Source organism: Nanorana parkeri, unplaced genomic scaffold (genome assembly GCF_000935625.1).
Source record: "Nanorana parkeri isolate BGI_ZX_2015 unplaced genomic scaffold, ASM93562v1 scaffold315, whole genome shotgun sequence".
In the NCBI taxonomy this organism is placed as follows: Eukaryota; Metazoa; Chordata; class Amphibia; order Anura; family Dicroglossidae; genus Nanorana; species Nanorana parkeri.
Window position 1 is genome coordinate 659,050 of NW_017306583.1, and position 19,057 is coordinate 678,106.

General features: G+C 44.3%; 1 protein-coding gene across 1 annotated transcript; it reads left to right on the forward strand.

The window, feature by feature from the left end:
- Positions 1-60: 60 nt before the first annotated feature.
- TIMM17B (translocase of inner mitochondrial membrane 17 homolog B (yeast)) lies at positions 61-10,232 on the forward strand. The gene is made up of 6 exons (XM_018557996.1): positions 61-166; positions 4,448-4,547; positions 4,648-4,711; positions 7,236-7,364; positions 8,103-8,213; positions 10,040-10,232. Exons 1-6 carry the CDS (start codon positions 141-143, stop codon positions 10,078-10,080), a joined length of 471 nt encoding a protein of 156 aa, XP_018413498.1. The 5' UTR covers positions 61-140; the 3' UTR covers positions 10,081-10,232.
- Positions 10,233-19,057: the final 8,825 nt, after the last annotated feature.

A 19,057-nucleotide genomic window follows, 5' to 3' on the forward strand; every position in this document is an offset into this window, starting at 1 on the left:
TGCGTTCCATGCCTCGCGCCCCCCTACCCCTCCTCTTGTACGATTGGCCGCTTGCTCGCCAACGAGAGTGTACCTTTCACGCCATGTGACCCACCCTTCTTAAAGGGCAATGTCAGTAGCTGCACTCCAGCCCCGACAGAATGGAGGAATATGTGCGGGAACCATGGTAACCCGGGCATGACGGGAGATAGCCCTGGGTGTGAGAGGGGATGGGGGTGCTGGGAGATTGATTAGGCTAGCAAGCAGAACACTGAAAGGTTGGAGGTCAACATGCCTCACAGCATGCTGGGAAATTGGCTAAACAAGCAGAGGACTCTGGGAAGTGGGTCTCAGGGAAAGCTGTTGGGCCAATAAGATGGATTCTATAGCCCAGGGGCAAGGAATGCTGGGAGATGTTGTAATTCTATCCAATCATAGTGGTTGTGTCTTCTCCAGGAAATGTACCTAGTGTACAGGGAGGCCACCTGGACAGAAACATGGGAGCTGCCATTGCTGTCATCTTTATCCTTGCTTTACTTCTTACAGGGTTATTCACAAAAGGGTGAAGAGTTTAAGAGTTTGAAGAAGGCAGGAGAAGTGAACAATCTACGCCAGAATACAGGGATCTTCCCAACCTGAAAGAAGCAATTTCAGGGAGGTATCCCTCTCATTTCAGGGAGGTGCCCTCTCCCCCACCATCTGCGGGGTTAAGGGGGGCTGGGAGAGAGAACCCCCCTGAAATGATGGCAGATAGCACAGGAAGCAATAGCTTCTTTGCTATCTGCAGTTTTGTTTGTTTTTTTTTAGTATTCTGCCAGTTGCAGTTGTCAGAATAAAAAAAAAAGGCATAAGAATGCATAGCTAGATTCCTATTGGCTATTTCACTTTGCAATAGTAAACTAGCTATTGCACCCACCCACTGCTGCTTTCAATCACCAGAAGAGGACCTGATAGAAAAATGTAGGTCCCCCTCTGCTGATTGACACCAGCAGTGGGCGGGTGCATTACCTAGTTTGCTATTGGCTATTGCAAAGTGCAATAGCCAATAGGAATCTAGCTTTGCATTCGTATGCCTTTTTCTTTTCTGACTGATAGTCAGGCCGCGGCTCCCGGTGTCAGAAAAGGAAAAAGAAAAACACGATCGCAGGGAAAGGTTTACTCTGCTCGATCGAGCAGATTAAACCTTTCCGGGAGGAAGTGTTCCTCTCCCGGCCGGGAGCCGCTATCTAATAGCGGGAGACTCCTGGAGCGTCCGGGAGAGTTGGGATGTCTGAGAATAGCTGTTTTGAAAAAATTCTCCAATTCAGCTCACATTCCAAATCAGCTATTTTAGCCTAGATTGTTCACTTCTCCAAACTCTTCACCCTTTTGTGAATAACCCTGTTAGTGAGTTGTTGAAGTCTACGAGCATGCGGCCAGTGACGTCAGGATTCTTATTCGCCAGGGGTGGTGGTCCTCGATCCTTCCCCTTTAAAAGCAAGTCAGCAAGAGCCAGTTATGGTGCATGCTTTGCACTGTAATGTAATTAATGTCTTGTCTGTCCAGGGCCAGCACCGCCAATGTGTGGCAGACAATGGCCATCCTGACTGTTTAACGTGCACCTGCCATGACAGTATTACATTGGCGGTTTCTGCTGACCTCTCCTCTCTGGCTCTCTCAGCCATTTTTTGATTCATGAAAAAATATTTGAACCCCTTCCCCATGCTAAACAGCATGGATGATGGAATCCCCCTGCAGGGCTATTGTATTCTAACAGTGGTGTGTGTGCCGAACACACGAACGATGACTGCAGCTGATTGACTGCAGTCATTAGTCGTCTGAGAATTTTCCGACCAGCTCCTTACACAAAAGTCAATTAAAAAGTTGACTTTTATTTAGAGCTGCAATAATTATTTGATTAAGTCGATTAAAATCGACGATGGAAAACGTTGTCAACGTTTTCCATCGTTGATTCGTCGGCTAAAATTCAAATTTCCCCCCCGCCGCTTACGCCACGCCCACGTCGGTTAAGCCGCTCGCGCCTACGCCGGTATACCCGCTCACGCGACGCTCCTTACGCCACGCCCACGCAGAGGACATGCGTGTTTAATGTATTATTGCTGGGATTTGGTGTTCCTCTATAGCTGCTGGTGTTCAGCAGTGTGCAGGTGTATTATACATTGGTATTCTGTAGTGCTGCAACAATTATTAGATTAAGTCGATTAAAATCGACGATGGAAAACATTGTCCGGCCGCCTGTTCGCGGCTCCATACCCGAGTTACACTATGCACGTCGCGGACGCCATGCCCACCGCGCACACGACGCGTACCCGGCCACGCACAAGCCGGACACACGCCCACAGAGCACACCGCCGCCGCTGCAGCGACTTACAAGGGTTCAGAAACAGGTAAGGGGGACCTGTTCTAATGTTTCCTGTTAAAAAAAAAAAGCGGCACACTGTAGAACACCAGCAGCTATAGAGGAACAACAAATTCCAGCAATAATATATTAACCAGCCTGTATAATGTATTATTGCTGGGATTTGTTGTTCCTCTAAAGCTGGTGGTATTCTCCATCGCGCTGTATAATGTATTATTGCTGGGATTTGTAGTTCCTCTATAACTGGTCAGTGGTATTCTGCATTGCGCTGTATAATCATTATACAGCACAATGGAGAATAACACCAGCTATAGAGGACTACAAATCCCAGCAATAATACATTATATACAGCGCAATGCAGAATAACCCCAGCTACAGAGGACTACAAATCCCAGCAATAGTACATTATAGTATAATGTACTATTGCTACATTCCTCTATAGCTGCTGGTGTTCTGCATTGCGCCGCTGTATAATGTACTATATTGCACACCACACTCTTTTTTTTTTACTTCTACCGCGCCAAGCTTGCTCCCGTGATGGACTACAATCTCAATAGAAACTAGTAGTCCATCACTGGAGCCTTTTTTGTTTTTTTTATCCGATTAATCGAACTTAATAATCGGCTAACTAATCGATTATTAAAATAATCTTTAGCTGCAGCCCTACTTTTAATGAATAAAGGGGCGCCAACAAGGCCACACACTGCTCAGATTTCAGCCCAGTCCTGCTAGCTTGGCCAAAATTCGAGCAGCATGTGGCCAGCTTTAGCTCCCTGGCTGTCATACTGAGGCTTTGGCTTCACAGCTCTCTCATTGACGCAGAACGAGTTTAGAGAGACAGAGGTCAGATACTTGTTTACAATATGCTTGTTCCAGATCTGTGCCTAAAAAGTGACAGACAGGCAACCAGTATCTTCAGAAGAGGGCCAGTGAGGACAGCCGCTGTACTTCATGACAAGTGCACTGAAAGATGCCATGCTGATCGTGGTTGGTTACCTGAGGCCTTGCTGTGGTTGAAGTAAATTAACTATGCCAGTCCAGTCCATGGCTTGTTTTTCTTCACAGTCCAAATCTGCCATATATAAAACTAGTTTGCAGTGTGATAATTATATACGCAGTATTTACAGTATGTGTGTTCAAGGTCTCTTCGCATCCATTGTGTCCGGGTAAAATTCTTCAGCTACAGAAGGCACAGCTCTGTCTAAAGAATCATCTGCTATCGGAAAATGAGAAAATCAGCTGGGCTTGTTCTTATGCAGCACACAGCTGGGGAACAGTCATCAAAAGCTGGTGTGACTTGCTACACAGTTACAGTGTACAGTCTGAGTGATTACTGGGGAGGAGACAGAGGACATGCTTCCTCCTGCCAGCAGCGGACTAATGCTATAACGTGATATTACAGTCAAAATGTTATGCTGCTATTTCAAATACTGATACTATTTCATATCACTTGCAATGGATGCTGCTTCTTGAAGTGTCAAAGTTAGCTGGTCCCCTGAGCACTGGCCCTGATATCCTGTTTTTGGACGGCTCCTTTCCCTTGCAGGGTCCTATGGAGCCACCCTTATGCCTACTAGAAAGCTGTGTTTCTCCATAAACACATAGGCGCAGAAGAACCAGTAACTGATCTACTTGCTCCTTCCTTCTCCAAGCTAGTAGATGGACGGCTGCTGGAGACTGCTCTGTCTCTTGTGATCTTGTATTGGACGGGAAGTTCAGGGGAACTGAGCTGAGAGAGTTGGAGCTGTTTGGAAACAGGATGACTGCAAGTGGTTGGGCCAAATGAAAAGAAACACTTTTCTGAACAATGTCTATTTGTTTGATCTGGATTCATTGTTTGAAAAATAGTTTGAGAGTTTATTACTACTTTGACTAACTCAATCTAGGCAAGGTCCCTGCCAGCGTAAGGTCTGCTTTTAATGATGGCGTATCATGTCAGGAATGTGTTCATGTATGAGCAGTCCACTTTAAGAGTTGAAACTTGTAGTTCTGCAACTGTTGTAGTGTCACACCATTGCGAGCAAGTTGGCACAGGAAATGTCCTCTTATTAACCCTATAAAGTAAAACAATACTAGTATATACATTATTATATCTCTTCTGTTTTGCAGCCCTTGGAGGATCGTGGATGATTGTGGTGGGGCGTTTACTATGGGCCTCATCGGTGGAGGAGTTTTCCAGGCAGTTAAGGGTTTTAGGAATGCCCCTGTGGTATGTAGTTTTATGGTCCATATTATCAGTGATGTTTATGAAATTTGGGAATGGGTGAAGATCAATAGATCAGCATGTCAGCATGTTCTTTGCTTGTCAGGGATTCGGTCATCGGTTCCGGGGCAGTGTTAACGCTGTGAAGGTTCGCGCTCCTCAGATCGGAGGTGAGATCCATTATTTGTGTAAAACCTAAACAATGAGCCATATATATTGTAGACTGTTAGGCCTCATTCACCTGGGCATGCAATTATAAGCATTTATATTTGTTTATAGGACATTTCTAAATACATCAATGTACGTAATGATTTTAAATGCTATAAATGGGGTTTATGTACATACAAATGTGCATAGCTATTCATACAGTGAGACTGCAGGGACATTTGTTCTGTGCAAGTTAACCAATTGTTGTGAGAATGGGGCAACACTGACAGAGTTATTCACAAAGCTGCCGAAGGCAGCCGAGTGAAGAACCCACCCGAAGTGAAATGAGCCCAACGCTGTTCGGCTTTTCACTTCAGGCTTGTACGGCTCACTTGCTGCCGTTTGCCACTTCACATAGGGGCCGAACGGTAGTGAGTAAATAGCCGAATGCCGCCGAGCGGCATACGGCTTGGCTATTCTGCTCGGTACCTCCGTGGGAAAATCAATGAAAACAATAGGAAATCAATGACAAAAGAAGAAAAAAAAATGTATAAATAATAAATTTAAAAAAGTGACAGCTAGCTCCCACCAGCTGTTTCCTATTGGCCGTCCCGGCTAGTCTTCTAGCAGGTCCCAGCCAATGAATAATGACTGGGCGGAGCTGGCTGTGACGCCACGGCTGGCTCCGCCCAGTTGTCATTGTTTAATGACAGTTCAGCGTTCCCTGGTCATTTGGGGGCACTGATCTGTCATTACAACTGGGCGCCCAGCTGTCATTTGTGAGGCCTTCGGCCGGCCGTTTGCCCCGATTCGGGTGTCACTTCGGCTGAGCCGCTCGGCCACCTTCGGGAGCTGTACGGGCTATAGTGAATAGCCCGTACAGCAGCCCTTCGGTTCGACTAAACTGAAGGGCAGAGGGGGCCGAAGAGAGCCAAAGAATCAGCTGGAGCTATGGCTGATCCTTCGTATTCCTTTGTGAATAACTCCCTGAATGTTCTTAGGCTTTTATCTCTTCTGGTTGAATGTTCTGCAAATATTATTGGCAGTAATGAATCTGGATAATACCACATTGTAGCCACTAGATGGCTCTGAGGATCATAGAAAATTAAATACATCATAGTAACATGAGATACAATGCTAGAGAACACTGGATGGAATTAGCTGGTAAATGTAACAATTGCTACTAGCACATATGCAGTTCTCTGATTCCCTACACCAAGTCACTTTGAGTGCCTGCACCAACCTGTCAAATCATCAATGGCAATCTAAAGTCCTCAGACCTGTCCTTCGGCTTGCCAAAACCTTACTTTTCATGCATTTTTTCACAAGAACATTGTCATTCTGATATTTTGGCTTTGAGTTGCTGACCCAGAGTGAGTAATCCGATCGGGAGAACCGACTTCACTGGCTGCATAGTTGATCCAGGGTAAACTGTGCGGACGGTATTGAAACCAAAATCATGTTCCCTGGCAGCTAGCATAAGAGGGTAGGTTTAGGAAGCTCTGGTCTACAGGGGTGCTGTATTTCAGTAACAGATGTCTGGAGAAGTTAGCTATTACAGTGTATCAACCACACAGAGCAACACAAGAGTAGGAACAAACGTTCAAACTTGTTCATATGTCCTTGACTGTTGGAGGTGCTAGATAAAGGTGCTGAACAAAGGATGATTTGAGGTGATCCAGCGTCTTCCCAACTTTCTCTTACCTGGCAGCAATACTGGCGCTCCCCTGCTTTAAAATACAGGATTTTTTCCTTCTACAGAACAGATTGCATCTTTTAAAACCAATTTGCAGTAAAGGGAAAATCTAGCTGCACTCTGTTCCCGGGGTCCGCCCTCTCTGACATGTTTCACCCAGTGGTGTCACTAGGGGTGACGCTATTGGAGGGGGTGGCACCAAAATGACTGGCAGTCATTTTGGTGTCCCCCTCTCTGAGAAGTCGGCCATGGACAAAGAGCCAGACAGCTGCACGAAAGAGGAGGGACCCGGCGTCATACCTTATCCCGCCTGGTGAATGTCACCTCCTCTCTCTGCCGGGATCCATCAGCAAGATGGCCGCTGGCAGGTAACCGCGCGTGACCTCATCACGCACATGCGCAATGACGTCATGGCGGGTTGTTACCCGGTGGCTGCTCCGGGTGACACCAGGTCTTGGGATGCCCCTCGTTTCTCTCAATCCTGGACTTCGTCACAGACTATGACTAATAATAATAACTGATTGGATGAAACATGTTAGAGGGGACAGATATCAGACAGGACTCATTGTCATTGATGAGCATTCAATAAACTGATTCAGGGTGGAACAGAGTGCAGCCAGATTTTTCCTTTAATATATACTTGTCTTGTTGGTGCGAGGGCACACTCCTGCTTGCAAGTACCCGGCTGTCTTAACCCTGCTAAAGCCGCGGAGGAACGGCGCTTGATTTCTATACTTTGGTGTAACACAATGCAATTATTATATGATATATAGTATTCAGTGAAGTGATTCTTCATAAAACTTCTTATTCACGTAATTTTCTTCTAACTAGCTCTCTGTGTTCTCTAACAGGCAGCTTTGCGGTATGGGGTGGTCTGTTTTCCACCATTGATTGCAGCTTAGTGAGGATAAGAGGAAAGGAGGACCCATGGAACTCCATCACCAGTGGAGCACTTACAGGAGCCATACTGGCCTCTCGAAGTAAGAAAACCAAACACAGGAGACATTTGTAAAACTTGTATTGGACAGAATGCAAACAAAAGTAATAAATGCACATAAGTTAGTCCTGCTGTTCTTCCTTTTTTTTTTTGTGTGTGTCTGTGACCCCATTGGGGGACATTCTTCCTCACTCCTTTACCTGTGGTGACTATACAAGAAATAGGCTTGCAAGCATCACCAGGACAGGAAGGCATGGACAGCAATATGAATATTGTCAAACATTCGAATCCTTCCCTGTGTCTTTAGTTTTTGTCCCTGTTGGAGAGATTTCCCATGATTCTCTGTTCCAACACACTCACAGCAGTAAAAATCTGATACTCTAACCGTTCTGCTTTCTATCCAAAAATAAATCAAAGGTTTAGGCCAGAGTTGGGCTTTGAATAATATAAACTCATTATAACCCTATGGGCCTAGTTATCAAGGATCGTTTGCCCCTTATTTTGCTATACCTAGCCTCTTGAGCGGAAAATCAGACTTGGAGGTCACCAGAGGTCTGTACATTGCTTCACTGGGAGCTGCCTGACCTCACACAAGTCTCTGAGAGAGCACAACAGCGTTAAATACCAGACCTTACAGCTAGGAGAAATGATTTAAAAAATACAGTTTACAGCTTTCCATAAAAGTTTACCTGCAAAACTGGGTAAAGTGTGGCTGTTTGTGACCTTTTATAGGTCTCCTAAGAGATATATACTGTATATAATGTTTATTTATTTATTTTAGGTGGCCCATTGGCAATGGTGGGCTCGGCCCTAATGGGAGGCATTTTGTTGGCTCTTATTGAAGGTGTTGGGATCCTCCTCACTCGCTACACGGCAGCGCAGTTTCAAAACCGTGAGTATACTACAAGTACATGAAACAGTGTACAGTGCAGTATAGGAATCCTATACACGGGGAAAACAAAACATTATTTCTAACTGTGTGGGTGGGGTAAATTTCCCCCGTCAGGGATTTTGTATGCTGCGGTCAGAATACCTGAACAATGGCTGCCAGTTACTGCTTGACTGCAAATGTTTGGCCTGGCTCCAATGTAGTTTAGGAACATGTAGCAGATTGCTGTGCAAGCACTTGTAAGTCTCGGATTTGTTTCTAGTTTTTTAAAAAGAGCCAAAACTGCCTTTCTGTATATGCTGTTAAAATGGGGAAACATTTGATACCCTCACAAGGTCCTCTCAGCAGTCTGGGACCCTGGCAGGGAGGTTTCCACCTTACTCCTAGCAAAGCACTGACAGACCATACTTGGCTTTTCAGCAAAGCTACTGCAGTCACTCGGTCAAGTAAGTTCCTTTACACTCCTGGGAAGAATCCATTAGATAGCAGATGATGCACATGTTTTCTAAACCCTCTATTGGATTCTCTATAGGGATATATGGGAAAACTTACTGTCTGGTGACACAAGTAACTTAACTGAAAAGCCAGTCTAGGGCTGCCATGGCTGTACAGACTGTAATGTGGTTCTCTATCTATCTATCTATCTATCTATCTATCTATCTATCTATCTATCTATCTATCTATCGGAGACTGTACAAGCAAGTGAGGCGCATGGTCAACTTTGGATATTTCCCAACCACAACATGATTTAAGGTTGTATCTAAACATTCCATTCAATTTATTAGGCATGTCCTCACATTACACAGCTGTTGGTAACTCGGAAGCTCACCATGCATGTCACAATCTCCTTTAAGGTGCCCACACACTGCACGATTCTCGTACGATAATCGCGGGAAATCCCGCGATCGTACGAGAATCGTGCAGTGTATGGAAGGCGTGCAACCGTTTCTACTGTACGGTCGCACGTCTTCCGTCGAACCAGCATACTAGAAAACCCGCCGGGAATCGTACGATTCTCGGCGAGTTAGTTGGCTGCTGGTTCGACAACTGCCAAACGGGCCGGTGTGCGCACGCGCACACTGCCCGTTTGCAGTCATCGTAAGCCCGCCCCTCATTACAGTCATTGTAAGCCCGCCCCTCAGGGGAGCGGGCTTGCGATGATCGAGAGTGCGTTCTGCCTGTCCAAGATGAGCAGATCGTACGTTTTTTTAAAGTACTTTACAACCATCGCAAGACTAAGGTCTTGCGATGGTTGTACAGTGTATGGCCACCTTTAGATATACCAAAGCTATATTTAAGGGTCTACCTTTAACATCTAATTTGTGTCCAGTCAGAAAGCCCCTGACTACATGGTTTTTGGTAGATCTAAAGGAGATTGTACAATCAGAATGTAATTTGTGTGGTGAGTTATGTAATGTTGGAGCCTACCTGATTGGATGTAAGTTGAATAGAACATTGATTGCAACCTTTCAAACTGTTCTTGGTAAACTGATAGGGAACTGTACAGTAATCGTACAATCAGATGGTAACATGTATGACAAACTTTAGAAACCGAAATGGTTTCCAAATCACATTATCAAAGCTGCTACTGAAGTAACATGAAATGTGACATTGGGAAGAGGTAAAAAAAAAACAAAAACTTATTTATATTCCAGCTGTGATTCCAAATGTAATTTCCCCCATTAAGTGAACATACACTTTAGCCTTGATGGTTTTTCCCTGGCGTGTGTTTTTCCTAATAGATTTGTATTATTGTATTTGTCACACAAACATCCTGCATGTGAAATATGGTGCTTTTCCCTTCACGTGTCACTCTCTGTGTTCTGCAGCCAACCCCTTTGGAGAGGAGCCAGGCAATGTACCACACTGACAGTGACAGCATGTACAGTGCCTGCTGAAGCTGTTACCGCGGCACTTCACCATCCCTGCTGCTGGCGGAAGTATGGAGTATGGAGAGGAGTATGGAGAGTGTGCTCACCAAATGTTCCTGTTCTTTAGAAATAAACAATCTTCCTAGAAAAACTATGCTCTGCGCAGTGTTCTGCTGGAAGCTGTGAATACACAAACACGCTTATCCACAAAGTTGGCTAAAGCCTGACTTCACTTTACGGAGATCGGTTTAATGAAATATTAATTCTGACTGGCTGCTATCCGTTAATACAATCCAACTTCAGCCAAGTGGGTTTTTTTTTTGTTTTCGTTGAAGTAGAAAAGGGTTTAGCTTCTGTCATCTTTCAATGTTTAATTTCAGGGAAATCTCAATTGACTTCCTGTCCTGGTGACCAAACAGGAAGTTACCAGATCTGCAAAGTGGGGCAAAAACGGCAATTTGCTCTAATTTATTTAAAAAAAAATATTACTCTGTGCCCCTATTGAAGAGGTTTTGGTTACTTTCTGTCTTGCTGACCACATACGAGATATCTTCAATGGCTGCAGAAACAAAAAATAAAAATGTGGCAGAGGTTCTCACCCTATTTTCTCCATCTAAAGCTAATTAAAAAAAAATGTTTTGGCTGGAGTTGTGCTTTAAAGCTAGGCAGCACTTTCATTAAAATATAATTAATCCCTCCTATTTTAATTAATAGTTTTTGTATTGCATGCCTCCATTAGCTAAATCATTTTACAAGCAAAATACACAGATGACCTACATATATGTGAAGTGTCTTACCTGTCAAGGGATTTGAGTTTCTCCTCAAATCCTGAGGATTATACAGCTCTGGCACACAGGCCAGTGCAGGAGACCTGCTTTTCTTCTGCTGCAGTTAAATAACACTTACAGGTCATGTACCTTCCCCAGCCTGTGACTTGACAGTGAAAAAAAGATGCTCTTTGTACTGCAGTGAAGAGTGCGAGTGCGACAATTTGGTATTGTGGTTGGAGGTAAGTAGATAGATTTAATAATTGCCCATCCCCCATGTAAAATCTCTGGTCCCACAGCTTTCTCACCAGTGCTCTTAGCCTTAAACACACTGGATGTCTGAGCTTTACCTAGTAAAGAAGATGGGCGAGTAGGTCCTGAAAGTACTTTGAAGTAGTGCAATAAAATGATGTATTGATCACACTGTGTTCACATTCACTTCCATTCCTTCGATCCGAACATAAGAGTCTAAAAATGTGTCCAGATTGGTCAGCACATGTCATTTAAAGTCGAAGTCCAGACAAAAAGCTCAGTTCACTCTTGGGAACATTGTTGTGCTTTTACTTCCTGTCACCAAGCTTCCAGTGTCAGACTGACAGTGTTGTATTGTGTAGTAGACCCTCCCTCACCCATTCTAAGGGAGCTCCTATACAAACCGGTACTCTGAAATATATTTTTAATACATAACTGGGTTAAATTAAATAATTAATATCTGCATTCTGTCCCCGTGTGCAATACTGTTAACTGAGCACCCTGCAATCTACTTCTCTTCCACCCTATCCCCTGAAAGTGTACATATTGCCAAAAACTTTTTTTGTTTTGGATACAGCAGGGAATTGCTGTTTGGGGATATTTCCCTTCACTTTCTTTCCTAGAGGCGCAACAGGATATGAGATGAAATCTCCCCAAACTGAGGAAAACGTCAAACTGAGGAAAACGTCAATCTTAGATAGTTGTCATCAGAACATTTGTCTCCGCTGGATTATTTACCCTAAATACTTGCCACTCTAAAATGCTGGATTTCCTCTCATTTTATGCCTCGATGACGGTGGTCACCAAGACTAATAGTGAGTGGAATCTCCCCAGAGAGGACATAGGCATCATTAAAAACCTTATTAATATGGGATAAAAAAATAGGTGTAACCATATATGTAAAGAGAGTAGTACAAAACTTGATTTCTTATTACAAAAGATATTCTTCTACTAGTAGCCAAGAAAAGAAAAAGGCCACTATGAATTAAAAAGAAAAAAAAGCCACAACTGAGAGACCTTGTTATATTGATAATAATCCACAATCCACATATACCTGCATGTAGAATGTTGCATCAACAATATCTCTTATATACACTATATTGCCAAAAGTATTGGGACACCCCTTCAAATCATTGGATTCAGGTGTTCCGTGAAATTTCCTTGCTACTAAATATTCCACGGTCACCTGTTAGTGGTATTATAACAAAGTGGAAGCAACTGGAAACAACAGCAACTCAGCCACGAAGAGGTAAGCCACGTAAAATAAAGCGGGGTCAGCACATGCTGAAGCGCACAGTGCGCAGAAGTCACCAACTGTCTGCAGAGTCAATAGCTACAGACCTCCAAACTTTGTGTGCAGGCCCGGATTTCCCACAAGGCCATCGAGGCCCGGCCTCGGGGCGGCAGAGGGGGTCGGCAGCGGTGACCTTGTGGGGAAGTTGCGGGTGCCAGTGTAAGGTGTCCCGGCGGCGGACCGTAGTGTGCGGGCCGCAACTCCTCCCCCCAGCTGTCAGATACTTCCTCCGACGTCGTGTTAATGTGGATTGACGCCGGAGGAAGTAGTCGTCTACCTTGCTATCACACAGGGGCTTGTTATCTCCTGTGTGATAGCAATAAAATTAGGTGGGGGAAAAAATGACATTGATTTAAGAAAAAAAAAATTAAATAAAAAAATAAAAAGGTGATTAAAAAGTAAAAAATAAGAAAATAATTCTAAAAAATAAACAATAATAAGATAAAAAGTAAATTATAAAAAAGTAAAAAGATAAAAAATAAAATTGATTAAAATTTTTTTTAAAAAAAGAAATAATTGAATAAAAAGTGATAAAAAAACAGTTAAAAAAAATGTAAACTAGCCCCGCCCCAAGGCCAGGTTCCAAAATACGCCCGCCCGCCCTGCCATCTGGTTGCCATTCTCAATTGATGGGGAGAGGAGAGGGGGGGTTGGCGGCGCGGGGCGTATTGTGGAACCCGGCCTTTTGGCGGCAGGGAGAGTAAATCCGGCCCTGTTCGTGTGGCCTTCAGATTGGCACAGCAATAGTGCATAGAGAGCTTCATGGAATGGGTTTCCATGGCCGAGCAGCTGCATCCAGGCCTTACATCACCAAGTGCAATGCGAAGCGTTGGATGCAGTGGTGTAAAGCACATCGCGACTGGACTCTAGAGAAGTGGAGACGTGTTCTCTGGAGTGACGAATCACACTTCTCTGTCTGGCAATCCGATGGACGTGTCTGGGTTTGGCGGTTGCCAGGAGAACGGTACTTGCCTGACTGCATTGTGCCAGTGTAAAGTTTGGTGGAGGGGGTATTATGGTGTGGGGTTGTTTTTCAGGGGTTGGGGTTTGTCCCATTAGTTCCAGTGAAGGGAACTCTTAAGGCAGGGGCACCCACTATTTTCCGTCTGGAGATCTACTTTTCAAATGACGAGCTCATTGAGATCTACCAACGAAAAAACACCTGCATTCAGGGGCGGGGCGGTGCATTGAAGTCAATGGCACCGCAGCCAGGCTCCACAGGCAGGCCCCTCGCCCACAGTGCGATCGCCTGCATTAGTGCCTGTGTTCCAGTCCAGTGCGATCCGCAAAAATGCTGCGAGCACTATTTTTGCAGATCGCACTGGACCGGAATGCAGGCACTAATGTGCCTGCGTTCCGAGTGCGGGCGATCGCAATGTGGGCGATGCCATTGACTTCAATACAGCTCCACACCCCCTCCCGCACCTGAACGCAGGGAGTCGGCCGGCTTACATTCCAGTGCGCCCTACAGGTCCCGGCGTCCTGTCCTCCCGTGGTGCTCGTGTGGCCGACGTTGCACATGGGGTGTCCTGCACCTTTCCATCTGCAGCGTCTGACACATTCAGCCGGCAGCCGCACGAGCACCACGGGAGCATAGCCGTAGCCAGCTCCTTTTGCGCCTGAGGCAAGGAAAAAAAACAAAGTTTTTTAAATTTATTTTTTACTATTTTTTATTTTATTTTCATTATGTATTTTTATTTATTTAAAATTTTCATTATTTTTTTTTTTACTCTTGGGGGGGCTTCGGGGAAATATTAGGGGTCTAAAAAGCCCCCTGATATTTCCCTTTTAAAATAGAAAAAGAAATTGAGGACACAAAGTCCTCAATCTCTTTTTCTGCAGCCTCTATTCTAAATGAATGGAAAGCACAGAGGCTTCCCATTCATTAAGAAAATATTTTACTATCAAGCTGTTTCTGAATGGGGAGGAGCCTCTGTACAGAGTGCTTCTCCCCATTGAGAAACTTATGAATGAACAGGAGGTGATGTAAATCACCTCCTGTTCATTCATTTATAACTGGGGACACATAGTACTATGTGTCCCCAGTTATTTACAAACACGAGTGATCAGCCGATCGCTCCAGTGTTTGTCCCACACAGAGGATTGGTACATACTAGTGACATGTACCGATCCTCTGCCGCTCATCCACACACAGGGGGGCTGCCACTTCTCTGGATCCCCCTGCTCCCCCTTATACTACGAGCCGCGCGGGGGGCGTTCTATATTTGTGATAGAACGGACGAGCAGTGAGGGCAGAGAGAGGCGCCGGCTGTCAGATCCTGGCCGAGCGTCTCTCTCTCTCCTCACTGCTCTGCATTATAGTGACAGCGGCTCCGTCCTCCCCCGCCGCCGGTTCCTTCACGTCTTCTCGGATCCCCGCTGGGGAGAGCAGTGGGGATCCAGAGAAGCGGCGGGAGGAGAGGACATGGCGATCTACCAGTGATCGCTACGCGATCGACTTGTAGATCGCGATCGACCTTGTGGGCACCCCTGTCTTAAGGCATCAGCATACCAAGACATTTTGGACAATTTCATGCTCCCAACTTTGTGGCAACAGTTTGGGGATGGCCCCTTCCCTTTCCAATATGACTGCGCATCAGTGCACAAAGCAAGCTCCATAAAGACATGGATGAGCAAGTTTGGGGTGGAGGAACTTGACTGGCGTGCACAGAGTCCTGACCTCAACCCGATAGAACACCTTGGGGATGAATTAGAGCGGAGACTGTGAGCCCGGCCTTCACGTCCAACATCAGTACCTGACCTCACAAATGCGCTTCTGGAAGAATGGTCAAACATTCCCATAGACACACTCCTAAGCCTTGTGGACGCCTTCCCAGAAGAGTTGAAGCTGTTATAGCTGCAAAGGGTGGGCCAACTCAATATTGAACCCTACGGACTAAGTTCTGGGATGCCATTAAAGTTCATCCCAGAAAAATGTGCGTGTAAAGGCAGGCGCCCCAATACTTTTGGTAATATAGTGTATTTGTCAGAAGGATGTCCCCAGACAATCACAATTAGGTAAGTATAATGCATAAATCTTCCTTTCAGGATTCCCAAAGGAATCTAGATCATTCCTGTTTATCATATCATGAGTCAAATATGCAAAGACAGCCCATAATAAATTAGGTCCAATGCTGCATTTAAAAAAAGAAAATAGCAAAGCTCAATCTTCACCCCTTTCATACAATATCAATTATATATAATTGTGACCTGTGATAAAACATAGCTGATGTTAGGAGATTTATATGGGCAGATCCTCCGTTCTGGATGTCTCATGAACAGCGATGACTGAATAAATGTCCCAAATATATCTGCCACTCCATGAGATTACAATCAGTTTGATAGGAAAGGTATCAGGCAGATGTAAACACAGGACCAAATACAATCCATTAATTCTGTACAAATGTGGCAATCTCTGCTCTGCTCTTAGGAAGCATGTATTTGACAATTGGAAGATGCATATCTGGACTTGGGACAGCCGATGAATTGTTGTGTGCCTTGCAGGATTGTACAGAACTTTATACATCTTTTGTTTTATGAATGGCATTTAGGCCAGTTTTAAACCTAATATTGAAATGAACTGTGCTGAGGTATAAATGTGATTTGTATGAGTCTCTTATTATAGAGGACTGTTTTTTAGCATTGCTTTATTCACATTATTTGTGATTCACTCAGAACTACTGTAAACTACATTTAGCTTGCTTACATCTGCCAAACTACAACCTGGAACTCACATACAATTTGTGTACACATGAGAGTGAATCTCATGCCAGATACCCTTTCTATCAAACATTGTAATCGGAGAGACAAATGTTACATAGTTACATAGTATTTGAGGTTGAATAAAGACATATGTCCATCAAGTTCAACCTATTTGTGTATGGTCCTATTGGTGTGTAGTATGTATAGGTCCCTGTGTCTTCTCAATCTTAAGAGTACTTGTACCCCTGTATATTACGGTCCCTGAGGAAATCGTCCAATCGCCTCTTGAATGATTCCACACTCTCAGCCAAAATCACAGCATGTGGCAGCGAGTTCCAGACCTTGACTGATCTAACTGAGAAGAAACCCCTTCGCCCCTTGTGCTGACATTTTTTCTCCACCAATTTGAAGTGGTGGCCTCTCGTCCTTGTCATCGAGTTAATTGTAAAAAGTTTGCTGCTAATGTTGCTATCCCCGGTAAACATTTTATACATGAAATTCATGTCCCCCCTTAATCTCCTTACTTCCAAGGAGAACGTGTTTAATTTTAGTAGCCTGTTCTCATAACTCAGGTCCTCCATCCCCTTTATGAGTTTGGTTGCCCTCCTCTGGACTCTTTCCAGTTCAAGGACATCCCCTCTGTTCATTGGTGCCCAAAACTGGACTGCATATTCTAGATGAGGCCGAACCAGTGATCTATAAAGTGGCACAATTATAGACTAATCCTTGCAAAGCATTCCCCTCTTAATACCGGAAAGGACTCTACTTGCTTTGTTTACCGCAGCCTGACACTGCGAGCTATTACTCAGCCTGTGGTCTACAATGACCCCCAAATCTGTTTCCCTTTCTGACTTCCCCAGTGGAGCTCCCATTAGTGTGTAATCCGTTTTCTTGTTTTTAACCCCAAGTGTACAACGCTACATTTATCTACATTAAACCTCATCTGCCATATAGTTGCCCACTCCTCTATTTGATCCAGATCCCCCTCTAATGTCTCACCCTTCATTAGAGATCCAAAACTGATGACTGGCCCATATAAAGCTTTGAACGTCATCCGTGTTCTAAAATAGATCACAATGATATATAATTGATATTGCATGAAAGGGGTGGAGATTGGGCTTTGCTATTTGCTGGAAAGATGCAGCATTGGAACTCATTTATTATGTGCTGTCATTGCATTTCTGTCTCTTGTTATTATAATGAGGAATGATCTAAAGTCCTTTGGGAATCCTGAAAGGAAGATTTATGCATTATACTTACCTACTTGTGATCCTCTGGGGACATCCTTCTAACAAAGATACAAGACATAACTTTAATAGAACATGCAAGTTTATGTGGATTATTATGAACTACAGTGGGTATAGAAAAGAATCACCCCCTTTAAAATAATCACATTTTGTTGCTTTGCAGCCTTTTTACTTTATTTCCCCACTCTTTTTTGCAGAACTGCTCAAGTTCAGTTAAATTTGATGGTGACCATTTGTGGACTGCAGTCTTCAAGTCATTCCACAGATTTTCAATGGGGTTTAAGTCTGGGCTCTGACTAGGCCATGGAAGGAAATTCTCCCTTCTCTCCTTCAACCACTGTGTGGTCATTTTTGCTGTGTGCTGTGAGTCATTGTCATGTTGGAAGGTAAACCTTCTTTCCATTGACAACTTTCTGGCAGGGGGCAGCAGAGTTTCCTCAAGAATTTGATGGTATTTTTCCTTCGATCCTGACAAGTGCTCCAGCCCCTGCTGCAGAGACACACCCCCAATAATATAAAGATATTACCACCTCCATGCTTTACTGTAGGAATGGTGTTATTTGGATGGTGAGCTGTATTGGATTTCAGCCAGATATATTATTTGGTGTTGAGGCCAAACAATTCAATTTTAGTCTCATCTGACCATAGCACCTTTTTTCCATGTGGTCTCAGAATCTTCAAGGTGCGTTTTGGCAAAGCTCAGTCGTGACTGCATGTGACCTTTCCTAAGGAGTGGCTTTTTTCTTCCAACCCTACCATACAAGCCACATTTGTGGAGAATTTGTGATATTGTTGTCACATGCACACATTGACCATTATTTGTCATAAATTCCTGCAACTGCTTCAGAGTTGCTGTAGGCCTCTTGGTAGCCTTGCTGACCAGTTTCCTCCTGGCTCTTTCATTCAGTTTGAGTGACGTCCTGATCCAGGGAGGGTCTGTGTTGTACCAAATACCTTCCACTTCTTAATAATAGACTTCACTGTGCTTCTAGGCATTGATAAAGCCTTTGAAATGTTTTTGTATCCATCTCCTGACTTGTGCCTGTCCGCAACTTTATCCCGGAGATCTTTTGACAGTGCCTTGCCACGCATAGTTGATTGTTTGCTTCAGTTGCATTACCCGGGACTAAAATGCAGCAGGAAAGCTCTTCATGCTGAGCTAATCAACATGACCACAGCTGATCACAGATGAAAATCAAATGGCTTTGTGCGCCATTGAGAAGGTGATTTACTACACCTGATTAAGTTTAAAAGTTATTTTTAGGAGGGGGTGATCCTTTTTCCAACTCGGTGATTCTGTTTTTGAAATGTCGGTGTTCTATCTTTCACTTGGATGTAATAAGTTGCATTGAGTAAATACAGCTGGATAGAACAAAAACTGTGTCTGTCTTCATTTCGGGCTGCAAAGCAACAAAATGTGATTATTTTAAAGGAGGGTGATTCTTTTCTATACCCACTGCGTATAAGGGTCCATTCATACCATCTATGTTAGAGACCCACTGGCCGTTGTTTTCAGAGCAGCCCCAATGCAATACAATGCAATCTGCCTTATCACAGATGGCGCCGATTCACACCACCACATTGCAGTAGGAACGCGGTGGTGTGCGCTGACAAAAAGTAAGGCATGCCTTACTTGTTTCAACACAGCGGGATGCAACGCGGTACAACCGCCTCACACACATACTATGTGGCCCCCCACACTGCAAGGGTTAAA

Excerpts from the sequence above, each read along its gene's own strand:
- TIMM17B (XM_018557996.1), top strand. The coding sequence starts at position 141 with ATGGAGGAATATGTGCGGGAACCATG. Across the intron at positions 4,548-4,647 it reads GTTTTAGGAATGCCCCTGTG|GGATTCGGTCATCGGTTCCG; the intron begins GTATGTAGTTTT and ends TTTGCTTGTCAG. Across the intron at positions 7,365-8,102 it reads AGCCATACTGGCCTCTCGAA|GTGGCCCATTGGCAATGGTG; the intron begins GTAAGAAAACCA and ends TATTTATTTTAG.